The sequence below is a fragment of the Lygodium microphyllum genome, chromosome 8 (assembly GCF_053477565.2).
Source record: "Lygodium microphyllum isolate KBCC chromosome 8, Lygodium_microphyllum_v1.1.10, whole genome shotgun sequence".
Taxonomy (NCBI): domain Eukaryota; kingdom Viridiplantae; phylum Streptophyta; class Polypodiopsida; order Schizaeales; family Lygodiaceae; genus Lygodium; species Lygodium microphyllum.
In genome coordinates this window covers 105,935,297-105,949,779 of record NC_141142.1, presented here as the reverse complement: position 1 = coordinate 105,949,779, position 14,483 = coordinate 105,935,297, and the positions used below count along the sequence as shown (strand labels likewise).

Genomic DNA, 14,483 nt, shown 5'->3' with positions numbered 1-14,483 from the left:
AGCCCCAATCTTAAACCGATCTATTTGTGCATAAAGAGATCCAAACCTTCCCAACTTGTTTCTAGAAAAAGCAAGCTGATTTTTCACTAATCTTGTCTTAGTATCAATGGGAACTGACTTAGAAAGCACTATGTCCCAACCGTGCATTACCTCATCATCCTTCTTTTGACCACACCTTTGAAACTCTAGATCCAATACATATGGTATTGCAAACATAGGTGAGTGATAAGCATTCCATCTTGCCTCACATAAATCTCAAACTTCTTTGATACTTTGCATCATCCAAATCAAGTTGTCCTAGCTTCTCAATCATATGATCTGCCGTCTCACAAACCTTTCCAATGCATGGCTCTCGTCCATTTGCAATTTACATTAAGCGCATGATTGGCTTCATGACAATATTGATACTTTTCAATTCATTCCAAAATGCAAGATCTTATATGATGTGTTGCACTGCTATACTAGCCCTTGATCTAGAAGTAGCTCATCCCATCCACTCATTACGTACCACCGATTGCTTCAGGGGTAAGCTTATCATCTCAAGTCTCTTCATCATGAGAAAGTTATAGCCAAAGCATGTGTTAGGTACTTTAAGAGATCTTCTTTAGGTGATGTCTTGCGGAACTCACTAAGAATGAATCGATGGCTTTGGATGAAACTTATTATATCCTTGCCTTTTGGATGAAGGGATCAATCCATGACAAGCTATCAATGTCTTTCACTAGATTGCTCAAACAATGAGCAAAGCATGGGCTGAATGTGATGTGCAGGTATCTCTCCTCAAGTCTCATAATTGTTGCCCTATTTGATACCTCACCATCAACAATAAACTTGATTACATTTTCATCCCCAACTTTTTCAACACCTTCAGCCCATTCCTTCACAAGATAATTTGCAAATTTTCCTGAACTTGAGGCATCATGTGAGGAAATGAAATGCATCTTTTCTCGGGAATAAGCAACCATTCCATGGATGGCCTTTTTTTGAGTATCAATCCACCTGTCCACTATCAAAGAGATACCATTCTTCACCCAACTTGATTGCACAGTTGCCAAAGCACATTCAATTGCATCCTTTTCCTTTTGCAACAAAGTGGTACGCAATGTCTCATATGATGGAGGCTTATAGATTGGACCATACTTTGCAGTATCTTGGACCATCTCAAGGAAGTAGGGAGATTTTATAACATTGAATGGAACATGATCATGGTAGAGAAAACCTTGCCACTGTTGCATCCACCCACTCCTTTCTATGAGGATCCCAAGCTGTTCCCAAGGTTTGTTGCTTGCTGCATTTTCCATGATGGGATTGTGAGAATGCAAAAGTTTCTAAGTCCCCTATGCATGGCTCCATTGCCCATGACTACATCATCAGCTTGTCTACTAAAAAAAGAGGCATCAATTGCTTGCTTTTTCCTTGCACATGTTTTGTCTTCCTCACTTGGGTATGTTGCCAAGAGCTCTGCCTTCGTATTTCGGGTGTGGTCTTTGGACACAAATTTATTTGGGTTTCGATGTCAACATGGCAAGTGTTGCTTCACACAATTGGATCCTCTTGTTTTCAATTGCTCACATCTTTTGCATTTTTGTTTCTTTGCATCTCCCTTTGATGCATAATGGTCCACTTTCTCAATCTTGTTCCACCAACTAGGCTGAGATCACTTATTGCCTGAATGCTTGATCATGAGGAAGCCATGACTTCTACAAATTTAGGAATCAAAAGCATTTGTCGACCCTCCATGAGACTCAACTTGCTTTGAGAGAGAAATAGACAATGCTGTAAAAATAAAGTTGTTTGAGAGAGAGAGAGAGAGAGAGAGAGAGAGAGAGAGAGAGAGAGAGAGACTTGTTCTAGAGAGAGGTATTGTGTGAGTCTAGAAAGAGGGAGAGCATGTTGTATTAAAGGTTGTAGCCAAACAAAGAAAGAGAGAGAGGGAAGAATTTCAGCTGCAGCCTGTTTTGAGAGAGAGAGCAGTTCGCTGAACAGTTTTCTCTTGTGTAGAGGTTGAAATGATTGTTCGCAAGTTGTAGCATATGATGCCTTGCTCCTAATAGTCCAAAAATTTGCATCCCACTCGTGACAGTCTAGACGCCTCTTTCGTGACTTTTGACAGTCCTGACAACACCCATCACTTTTCCAACTTTCCTCTTTGGGGAACGACAACATTTAGGCTCCCCTTCATGTTCCCCCAGCCATTCCCCCAGCCATTCCCCCATCACAAGCGTTCCCTTGCAGTATTCCCTTGTTCCTTTGGTGTTTTTTTGATATGGAACGCATTCCCACGTTCCCAAGGGGGTGGAATGTCATTCCTTTGCTACTATGGTCTCCATATCGTCCCAGTCCCATCTCCATGTTAGAGCCCCTCTCATGGTAACAGGAGGTGACAATTCTTGCCATCGTTCCCATGCCCGTTCCTGTTCATGTCCCCAAAACCGGTCCCATGTTACTATGATTCGGATAAGCCTATCAATCTTTGAGCAACTCAAAGTAAAAGATGGTGTATCAAGGGAGTACTAGAAGTGGGGTAGCTTGTCAATGCTAAAGCCATGTAACTCAAACGAGGTTGACATTTGTGCATATTGGCACAAAGTAATTAGTGTGGTACTCTAACTCCTTTCCATATGTGAGTTTAGATTGTCGATTTCCTTACCCATTGTGGTGTAGTGTTAAACACCGTCATCTTGGTTTTACCAAGGTTCACTAAGAGCCTACTGCCTCTAATGCATAAGAGTGTGGTGCATTCAAATGTCTCTTTAGTCCCTGTGGAGAATCCGCTACTATCAATATAATGTCATTTGCATATATAATGGAGAGGTATCCAAGTGGTAGCTGATATAGCTCCTCTATCTCCTCCCACATATATATATATATATATATATATATATATATATATATATATACAGAGAGAGAGAGAGAGAGAGAGAGAGAGAGAGAGAGAGAGAGAGAGAGAGAGAGAGAGAGAGAGAGAGAGAGCCTGCTTGTGACCTGCCTCCTCGTCGCCATCCGTGGCCTAGTTCCCCCGGCGTACAGATGCCATAGGCCATCGCCTGCGCGTCATTCATCTTGAAGGCTGGAGTACCTGCCGTCGCCCGCCTGTATCACCAGCGTTCGGCTCACGCGACTTGCTCCTCAGCGCCGTCCTGGTCCTTGCGCCGTTTCCCTGACCACACCCGCTGCCAAGCCTACAGCCGCCTGTCTGCTTTCGTCTGCTCTGCAGTCCGCAGTCCCGTCGCCCTGTGCTGCCTCGGATGCCTGTCTGGCCGTCGCCTGCTCCGTCGCCTGATCTTGACGCCCCTTGCCTGTCCCGTCGCCTGCCCCTGCGCTTGCCCCGTCGCCTGTCCCACTGCCTGCACCGTCGCTTGCCTCCGAAGCCCCGTGGGCTCTGCGCCTGCGTTTCTCTTGCGCTTCGCCCTTTTGCCCTGTGCGTTAGGGTTTTTGCTGACTCCTGGCCCTTGCCCTACGCCCTCGACTGTCCCCCTTTGCCATCGACTGCCCGCCCTGTGCTCCACCCTCCTGCCCCTGCACTGTTAGGGTTGTGCCCTGCCGCGCGCCCTCTTGGGACAGGTCGCGACTGCGGCGGACAAGGTCGTGTTTCCTGCTCTCCACTGCGCGTTAGTCCTCCTTCGAGATCCAATCGTGATACAAGATGGCTGGTCTGGATCTGGATTTCATAGACCAAACGGTGGCAGCACTTCGTCCGGATTCTGATACTGAGGAACTTGAGGATATGGTTCCGTGCACTGAAGAGATGCCCCCTGGTCCTGACATCCAGCCTGTGGGTAAACGTACTAAGCATACTTCGGAAGAGACAGCGGTTCATCAGGATCGTTCCTATGCTCAGGTTGCTTCGGACTCTCAGGATGTTAATTGGGAGCATTTGCTGGAATTTGCCAACACTCTGCTTGGCGATTATGTTCAACATAATCAGGAAGTCTTTTCTGACTCTGCACTTGACGATGTTCTAGAAGCCACTATGGATCCGAAAACTGTCCTACGCTCCTTTTCGGTGTTTTATGATCGCGTTGTGATACTCTTCTTCACTGGTCGAATCCCACTGCTTTCCCGTATTCGCCAGTGGCTGCACAGTCTGCTACAAGGGGAATGTGTTGAAGAGATTTTTGTTGGGCCTCGAGGCTTTTTTGAGGTGCTGTTGAAATCTGAGACGCACCGTGTTGCTCTCCTGTCTAAACTGCCTTTGTTTTTTGATCGCCGGTTGGTTCATGTTGTTTCATGGCGCCCAATGGCAGATTTTCAGCGTCTGCTGCAACGTGAATGCCCTGTGTGGATAGAAGTGGAAAATTGTCCGGCTGTCTATTGGCCACTGTTGAAGGATACTATGGCCGCTGTGGGCAATGTTCTGGTCCCTCCAAGTCTAAGGGCTGTGAATCGCAACCGGTTGTGTATGTTATGGGACACTGCAAGGAAAAGGCCTGCGTGGTTATGTCTCAATTGCTCTGGCATGCATCCGTTACACTTTCGTTTGAAATGGGGCAATTTTGCAGGACATTGCTTTTCCTATGGACAATTGGGGCATTTTATGGCCGAATGCCCGGAGCAGCAACACACCTCAGATGTTGGCCATGTTGCGCTGCCCATGGAAGATATGGTGTGTGATGCTCCGTCGCTGGATACTATCCACCCTCCTAAAGTTCTGGACAAAGGTAAACAACAGGTTTTGGGTCTGGATTCCCATGCCATTGATTGGGTTGAAGTACGTGCAAAAAAGGCAACAGGGTTGTTGCTGGCATGGAGAATACTGTGCCTACTACCTCACAAGATTCCATGCGTACCTATATGCGCAGGAAGGAAATGTTGTCTTCAGAGCGCTCTGCTCCTGCTATGGTTTCCTCTGTCCCTCGTCCTCAGCCCGCCAGGAAAATGTATTCGGATCGTGCAAAGGGTCCACCTGCTAAGCTGGCTTTTGATACCAAAGGCAACGCCATTACCCCGTGGGATCGTCATTATCCCTGTTCCATCCCCAAACCAGCAGATATGCCGTCTACCTCCAAATCTGGTCCTCAGAACTCTTTTGCTTTGTTGGCGGATTTCTTGGACGAGGGAGTCTTGGACATTCGCAGAAAAAGTCAAATCGAGGCAAGCTGTGCCTCGTACCTAATTTTGTTTTGAATACACATGAAAATAGCCATGTGGAATGTGCGAGGAATTTGTTCTCGACACAAGCAACATGCCATGTGGACTGTATTGCATGAGAATCAGTGGGATGTCTTGTGCGCTGTTGAGCACAAGAGTCATGGAGAAGCAGGAAAAGTTGTGGATTGCCATGGCTTTCGTTTGTTCTATGCAGGGACACAGGCCATGCATTATTCGGGTGTGCTCATGATTGTACATGACAAATATCAGCCTGTTCTCATTAAAAATGATGTACATGGCCGCTTTCTGGTGATTGAAATTTTATTCGAAGGGGAGATCTTATGGTTACTTGGCCTCTATGCTCCGAATGATTCGTTATCTCGTCGGGAGCTTTGGCAGACTTTGCAGACCTCCTTGTCACTTGGCAGACGGGGCTTCTTGATGGGGGATTTCAATATGCGTGTTGATTCTTCCCAGTCCACATCGGAGCATTCGGTAATGGATGCGCCGGAAAGTCGTATGTGGCATGAGTTGGCTCTTGCTGTTCTTAAGCAAGATCTCTGGTCCTGGCTACACCCGTCTTCTATAGGGTTTACTTTCCATTCTGCCCAGTATGCAACAACATGGTCGCGGTTGGACCACATATACATCATGCAGAATGATGATTTTCTTCCCGAGATGCTCGAAATGAAAGTGTTGCATTAATATGCCTTGTCGGACCATTTCCCTCTGCAGCTTGAGCTGCTTGCACAACCCATTGCACCTTTCAAGCAATTTTTGGAGAGACTCCCTTTGCGTTTCAACTCGTCTTACTTGAAGCATGCAATCTTTCAGGGCTATATGCAGTCTCTTTGTCGGCGGCGTCGACAAGCAGCGGAGGACCTGTTGGCTTTGGTTCGTTCTCTGCTGGTGGACACTCCGGATGATGCATTTCTGCTAGCACTGGCAATGCGGGTGGCTGATCTTATTAAAGAGTTTCAGTTGAAATCGTATCAGCAGGCCAAATTGCAACATCTGACGGAGACTTTGCAAGATAGTGCGTGTCAGACTTGTAAGTTCTTTCGAGCTCTCCATGCCTCTCCTGCGCGAGAGAATATGACCAGACTCGAGGATGCAGAAGGCCACCTTATCCTGGATCTGCAGACTATTGTGCATATGTGTAGGAATTATTTCCGCGACCTTCTTGGTTCCACTTCTCCACCTTCAGCCCAAATTACTCAGGTCTGTTCGGTTTTTTATGACTTGGTCTGCAATCAGGTTCCGCAGGACATGCAACCTACTATGGAGTCCAATATTTGTGAGGCAGAGGTTATGGATGTTTTGTTGCACTTGCCCAAGGATAAAAGTCTGGGTTGGAATGGTCTCACCAATGAGTTCTTTGAGGCTTTTGCTACCCAACTGGCGAAACCATTGAAGGCTTTGTTTCAGCAGGTGTGGGAAACGGGGATCATGCCTTCCTCATGGAAAAGACTTATTAAACTGCTTCCAAAGGTTCCTTCGCCGTCTACGTTGAAACAGTGGCACCCAATTTCTTTGATGGGTTCTATGTACAAAATCTTTTCCAAAGTAATGGCGAATCGGCTCCGTAAGCATCTCCCTGCCATTGTGCACCCTCTCCAGTATGGTTTCATTAAGTGCTGAAACATTTTGCACAATGTATTAAATGCGCAACTGGCAATTGATTATGCAAGGCATTCTAATCAGGAGGTCGTACTGATTCAACTGGACCTGGAAAAGACTTTTGACTATCTGGACTGGTCTTTCGTTGCTGAACTTATGTCTGCTATGGGCTTTGGTGCTTGGATGTCTCGTCTAATCTACACCATCAGTGCTGCGGCGTCTTCGCGAGTCATGCTGAATGGAGGTGCTACTTAGCCATTTGTCCTTGCCCGCTTTGTCAGACAGGGGTGCCCTTTGAGCCCTCTCTTCTTTGCTCTTGCGACTCATCAGTTCTTTCGATGTTATCCCATATGGCAGCTTCTACTCAGTTGGCTGGATTGTTGCTTCCTACTGGACAGCAATTCATTAGTCAATCCTTGGCTGATGATAGCTTTATGATTTTGCATGCGGACAAGGATAACCTTCGAAAAGCATTGGATGTTTGGGCTCTCTTTGGTCAAGCGTCCAACCTTCGCATCAATGCATTCAAATCAGCCATTCTCAGTTGCACGGAGTCGGATTTGTAGTCCTTGGACTGGCAGGGTATGGTTCTTCCTCGTGGCTCCATTGTCAGGCCTCTTGGGTACCCTTTGGGTGTTGATGTTCCCCCAAAGCAGCTTCTGCAGTGGATTTCTCAGAAAATGGTAGCTAAGTTTCTGTATTGGAAGTCTCAGGCCTGGCCCTTCCATGTTCGCCTCAAAGTAGCCCGGACAATTATGTTGCCAATGCTCACATATTTCTTGCCATTGCTGCCCTGGACTACTACGACTCTGAATGCTCTTACTCAGTCTATTCGTTTCATGCTATGGAAGGACTCATTGCATGCAGGTATTTCCTGGATTTCTTGGTCACATGCATGCACCCCCAAACGCATGGGTGGAGGAGCTATTTTAGATGCCCAAACTTGCATGCTGGCACTCCGTTGGTCTCTTTTCCATGCCATGTGCTCTGATCATCATCCGTGGGTCGTTATAGCCCGTTATTTCCTTGAGGACCATGGGCTTCTGCATGGCAATACCCAAATCCGGAGTTCTTGGTGGCACGTTCTTAATGCTGATTCGCGGTTCTCCAATTCTTCTTCATCGCTGCTTACTCATTTGGTATGTTCCTGGAAATTGGTCCTCCAGAAGGCTCAGTGGCATCCAGCGGAGGATCGCTTAGCTACTAACTCTTTTCAATTGGAATTGCTGGCAGTCTCGCGTTTACTTTCATGGGAAGGTAAACACGAGCTTAGACCACAATTCAACCGGATGGCACGTTTGGGCTTATCTTCAGTCGCGGATGCCACCCTTGTCAGTCGCAATGTGCTAATATCGTTTCGTACAGCTAGGAGGCTTTTCAGGATCCCTCGTGGATATAGGCATTTATGGGAACAACTCTTGACGGTGCTCCAGAGCAGACAACCCTTTCCTGCCCTTGCTTCGGATCATCCCTGGCAGGATTGGGACTTAGAAGGCCGGCTGAATTTAAGCAAAGCTTCTGCTAACCAGGTGTATTATCTTCTGATTAAAGATCATCAATGGCTGGTTACTAAAGCGAATGCTTTATGGGGATTGCGTAAATCCCGGTCATGGTAGAGGGCAACCGTGATGGAGGGCTGGTTGAACAAGACACCCTTCAAATATAAGGTCTTTCTTTGGAGAGTGATGATTGGTGGTCTTCCGCTTGCTTCAGCTCTTTCCAAGTGACGAATCTCCAATGGCAATTGTTTCTTTTGCACCACTACTGTGGAATCTGCCTGGCACCGATTTATTTCTTGCCCCATCGCTAAGAAAGTCCGGTTATTTTTGTCAGCTGTTTGGCGAGGGGTGGTTGGTTTCACACTACGCCCCTTTGATTGGGTTTTTGGGCAGCCCAAATACCCCACTCCGGCACAGCCACATATGAAGCCACATTTCTAAGGTGGTCCCCCGGGGTCGGGAGGCCGGTTGGGCTAGTGGGGGCTCGGTGGTGGGGAGGGTAGCTGGTATTTGGTAGAATTTGTCGAGTGTGCGTTGGTTGGTGGCTCCTTGTCTTTGCTCCATGGTTCATAGGAGGTGGTCTTTGTGGCGTCATATTTCCAGTAGAAAGAGCCCCAGGCATCTCTGGTCTTTGAATTCCATCACCTTGGAGAGTGGTCCAAATCCTTCGCTGAATAGGCAGTGGAAGTGTCCCCGGATTTCGTAGTACCCTGGGCATCTACAGATATAGTGTTTCTATGTCTCTGGCTCGAGATAGCAGAGCTGACAGATTCGGTCTTTTGGGGGGAGGGGGTTGGCCCTGTATCTGCCCGTTTCGACCCGTAGTTGGTGTGAGGACGTGCGGATCTGTCCGATGGCACTTCTAACCCCGTGAGATAGGTGTGTGCCCATGTAGCTTGGGCGGGTAATGAAGCCATCTACAGATATAGTGTTTCTATGTCTCTGGCTCGAGATGGCAGAGCTGACAGATTCAGTCTTTTGGGGGGAGGGGGTTGGCCTTGTATCTGCCCGTTTCGACCCTTAGTTGGTGTGAGGACGTGCGGATCTGTCCGATGGCACTTCTAACCCCGTGAGATAGGTGTGTGCCCATGTAGCTTGGGCGGGTGATGAAGCCATCCGGGGAGATGTGCTGGAAGTGCTCTCGGTAGAAAGCCTTCTTGGTTCCTAGTTCCGACGTGGGGGTCACCCATGTCTTGGCTGTGTCTGTCTGGACAATATCCATTCCGATGATGTGATTCACCTCCTCTCGGCTGAGCTCCAGGTGTGGGCAGTCTAGGCTGTACTGTAGTGGGGGGAGGTGGTCCGTGTGCAGGCCATGGAGCCGTAGCCAGGTCTCTGTTCGGGCATACCAGCACTCAGTGTCCCCTTGTGTTGCTAGCTGTTTGGATGACTTCAGGGCGAGTCTGGGGTACCGGTGCCGAGGCAGGTCCCATATTTGGCGCAAGAAGGTCACGGTCTGGAAGAGGGCCTCAGCCACGAGGGGCGATGCCCCCAGCTCTGTGCGGATGATCTCGTGTGGTAGGGAGGGCTTGCTTCGGATCATTCGTGAGATCATAAGTATTAAGGGTCTCTCCATATGCTCCCATCCCTTATAGGTGGCCTACTCCTTAGGCAATGGCTGATCCTGTGGGGCCCTCTGTGTGTGGTAGAGACTGGACCCCCATATGGGAGCCTTGTACAGGAGGGCTGGTGTGACGAAGGTGTCAAAAAGCCAGAGCTTTGTCCGGGGTTCTTGGAATTGTATGCGGGCACATTGGTTCTCCATTGACCCGAGGGCTGCATAGCCTCGGGTTAGTCTATCTTCTGCGGCTTTTCTCAGGGTAAATCTCGGTCTAGAGAATGTAATCCCCAGATAGACGTATCTTGGGACCACGTCCACGGTCTCTCCGCCATATGTGAAGCGGGGTACCGACCATTGGAGCCATTGGGTTGACGTGTTGAACACCATGACCTTGGTCTTCCCGAGGTTCACAGTTAGGTCTTTGTCTTGGCAGAAGGCCTGTAGTGCGTCCAGTTGGCGCTGTAGCCCTTCAGGTGTGCTGGAGATGAGGACTGTGTCGTCCACGTATAGTAAGATGGGTATCAGTGTCCCTCCCAGGCTCGATCCCTCCTCGCCCAATCTATCTATGTACTCCGAGATCTCATCAATGTAGAGGCCAAATAGGGTGGGTGAGAGTGGGCATCCCTGCTTGACTCCGATGGTGCTGGTTATCTCCTTTGATAGCCCTCCTGGTGCCCGAACTCGGCCCGTTACCGATTCGTATAGTGCCAGTATCCCCCATCGCATTTCGGTTGGTACCTCCAATTCCTGTAGTCTTTGCATGAGCCTCGCTCATGGGACTGTGTCAAAGGCCTTGCGGAAGTCCACGAAGCAGCAGTACACCCGTCTTCCATGTGCTCTGCCCTCCTCTATGTGCAGTCCATGAAGCAACAGTACAACCCATCTTCCATGTGCTCTGCCCTCCTCTATGATAGCTCTCAGCGTGAGGATATGGTCAAGGGTGCAGAACCCCCTCCTAAACCCTGCTTGTCCTGCCGCCCGATGTTGGCGTTGCTTTGTCCACTTGCTCAGCTCGTGGTCCAGTATGGATCCATAGAGCTTGGCTAGTACATGGCCAACCATGACTGTTTGGTAGTTCGTGGGAACCATGGGGTCTCCGGCCTTCAGGATAGGTATTATGGTGTTGGTTGACCAGCTGGCATGGAAGCCTTCGCATAGGGCTTTGTTGAACATGTGTGCTAGGAGAGGTGCCAGTATGTCTCTGGCATGGGTCAAATGCTCTGCTACCAAGCCTTTGTGGTCTTGGGCACGGCCATTTTGGAGTCTATCAATGGCGTCCCGAACTCGCCCGGTGTTGAAGAATGTGGATGATCTGGGTTTGCTCCCTGGGGGCCAGGGTAGCTGGGGCTGCTTGGGTACTTGGTATAGTGAGGTTGCATATGCATGCCAAGTGTCCGGGGAGGTGATGGGTGTCTGGTCTTGGGGTTCCTGAAACGCCTTCCATGCCTCTTTGCTATCCTGTCCTAAGAATAGCTGGTAGAAATCGTGTTCCACTTTGGAGAGGTAGGCTCGTTTCTTCTGTCGCACTAGACGACGGAGGATCAAGTGTGCCTGTTTATGCGTGTGTACTCCCCGTGCTTCGTCCTGTTGAAGACGGAGCCGGGTTTCCTTGCACTCTGCGTCGTACCAGCTATTCTGTGGGACATTCTTGTTTGGAGGGGTGGAGTGGGGGGATGTGTGGGGGAAGTATTCGGCAGCCGAGGTGTGTAGTGTGTCCGCCAACTGTGCTGTGACCTCCTCCAGTGGTGCGTGGGGGTCCATTTCCTACAGGCTGCAGTAGAGATGGTTGGAGTATGCGCTCGCAATTAGCTTGGTAAAGTGGTACCTGGGGAATCTTGGGGGGTTGCTTGCTGGGGGGGTTAGGTCATACCTACAGGTTATGTCAATTAGGGATGGCAAAAAGAATTGGCAAGAAAGATTCCTTCAGCTTTGGAAGTCTAAGGTTCTTCCAACTGGAGAGGTGCTGCGTGCTCGAAAGATCTTTGCTGGTCGTTGTGTATTCTGCACTACATGTGATGAAACATTGCTTCATCTTATTGCCTCTTGTCTAGTTGCGCGACGGATCAGGGGTTTTATTTCTTGCGTGTGGCTCTCGGTGACACAGCTCTGGATAACAACCCAGTCATGGATTATGAGAAAGCTGCCCTCTGTGCCTTCTTTGCATTCTGATTATTCTTGCTTATTCCAGTTCCTTAGATGGATTGCCTTGTGTCATATTTGGCGTACTCGGAATGCCTTTATTTTTGATTCGGTCTCTGGCATCCATGGTTATGTGGCCCGTATTCGAGGTTTAGTGCTATGGTAGATTTCTTCTATGATATCAGCTGATCTGGTTCTTCCTAACATTGCTGCCCCCTGGCTGGCTATTGTTCGCTCTACACCAGTAGTGTGATTTTCTCTTTGTGATAAATTCTTCATAGTCTTTCATCACTTTCTTTGAGGACCTGGTGGTCTGATGTAACAAAATGTAGAGAGAGAGAGAGAGAGAGAGAGAGAGAGAGAGAGAGAGAGAGAGAGGAGGGAGGGAGGGAGGGAGGGAGGGAGGGAGGGAGGGAGGGAGGGAGGGAGGGAGGGAGGGAGGGAGGGAGGGAGGGAGAGAGAGAGAGAGAGAGAGAGAGAGAGAGAGAGAGAGTCGACGATGGCGGACGATCGTGCCCTATCCCTGAGCCGCTTGTAGAAGCCCTGTCCCTGAATCGCCTGTATGGTCGCTCCCTACCCGCGGACGTCAATCTGCACGCAGGCGCCTACCTGTGGACGCTCGAGATTCGCTGAGGACGTTTGTGCCTGCAAGGTCTGCCTCGTTCTTGTTTCGCTTACTGCCTTCTCGTCTTCTGCCTTGGCCATCCGTCGTCTGCCCAGGTCGAGATGGGGACTCCCCTTGCCGTGCGACCGTGCCCTACTGCTCGATGTCCTGCTTGACGTCTCCCCTCTGACACGTGCACAGCCCGTTTTGCCCTGCCCTTGCCTATCCTCTCGACTCGTGTTGCCTCCCTGCGTGCGACCTTTCTCCTTTGGTCTGCGCCACACAGAGAGAGAGAGAGAGAGAGAGATGTGCACCCCCAAACGCATGGGTGGAGGGGCTATTTTAGATGCCCAAACTCATATGCTGGCACTCCGCTGGTCTCTTTTTCGCACCATGTGCTCGGATCATCATCCATGGGTCGTTATAGCCCGTTATTTTATTGAGGATCACGGGCTTCTGCATGGTAATACTCAAATCCGGAGCTCTTGGTGGCATGTTTTTAATGCCGATTCTCGCTTCTCCAGTTCTTCTTTGTCTCTGCTTGCCCATTTGGTGTGTTCCTGGAGACAGGTCCTCCGGAAGGCGCAGTGGCATCCAGCGGAGGATCGCTTTGCTACTAATTCTTTTCAATTGGGCTTAACTTCGGTAGCAGATGCCACCCTTGCCAGTCACAATGTATTGATATCGTTTCGTTCAGCCAGGAGGCTTTTCAGGATCCCTCGTGGATATAGGTATTTATGGGAGTAGCTTTTGATGGTGCTCCAGAGCAGACAACCCTTTCTTGCCCTTGCTACGGATCGTCCTTGGCAGGACTGGGACTTTGAAGGCCGGCTGAATTTAGAAAAGGCTTCAGCTAACCAGATGTATCATCTTCTGATTAAAGATCATCAATGGCTGGTTACTAAAGCTAATACTCTATGGGGATTGCATAAATCCAGGTCATGGTGGAGAGCAACTGTGGTGGAGGGCTGGTTGAGCAAGACACCCTTCAAATATAAGGTCTTTCTTTGGAGGGTGATGATTGGTGGTCTTCCGCTTGCTTCAGCCCTTTCCAAGCGTCGAATCTCCAATGGCAACTGTTTCTTTTGCACCACCACTATGGAATTTGCCTGTCATCGTTTTATTTCTTGCCCCATCTCTTAGAAAATCTGGTCATTCTTATCGGCCGTTTGGCGAGCGGTGGTTGGTTTCTCGCTATGCCCGTTTGATTGGGTTTTTGCGCGGCCCAAATATCCCACACCGACACAGCCTCATATGAAGATCTTGTTTCACTTTCTTCGATATTGGGGCTGTTGGCATAACTGGACCATTCGGAATGCTTTTCTTTTTGATTCCGCCTTTAATGTTCAGCGGCATATTGCGCGGCTTAAAGGTCTCTTGTATTGGCAGATAGATCTTCTCCGGCACTCTGACATGCTCCCTCGGGAGGACTTACGTCCCTGGCATATGGCAATTTCCTCTGTGTCTTTGCCATGACTTTGTAACTCTTTGGTTGTTTGGTTCTTGTAGAGAGTCAATGTGTACACATGATGGGGTAGAGCCATCGTGTATCTTGTAATCATGCAAACTTGTACCTTTTTTCGTAATTAATACAATTACCTTTTACGAAGAGAGAGAGAGAGAGAGAGAGAGAGAGAGAGAGAGAGAGAGGGAAGCATGGCTGGTCTGGATCTGGCTTTTATCGACCAAACGGTGGCAGCCCTTGGTCTGGATTCTGCTACAGAGGAACCAGAGGATATGGTTCCTTGCACAGAGGAGATGCCTCTTGGTCCTGACTTTCAGCCTGCGGGCAAACGCTCCAAGCATACTTCAGAAGAGACAATGGGTTATCAGGAACGTTCTTATGCTCAGGTTGCCTCTGATTCGGTGGATTCTCAGGATATTGACTGGAAGCATTTGCTAGAGTTTGCCAACACTCTGCTTGGTGATTATGTCCAACATAATCATGAAGCTTTTTCTGACTCTGGCA

The 14,483-nt window shown here is 49.0% G+C and overlaps 1 protein-coding gene across 1 annotated transcript in view; it reads left to right on the top strand.

Annotated features, from left to right (window-relative positions):
- The first annotated feature begins 4,537 nt into the window (after window positions 1–4,537).
- The window catches only part of LOC148032694 (uncharacterized), a 70,096-nt gene continuing 60,150 nt past the window's right edge, over window positions 4,538–14,483 (top strand). Inside the window, exon 1 of the mRNA XM_087683954.1 lies at window positions 4,538–4,711. Coding sequence (XP_087540080.1) covers window positions 4,538–4,711 — 174 coding nt within the window. The remainder of the gene's footprint in view (window positions 4,712–14,483) is intronic.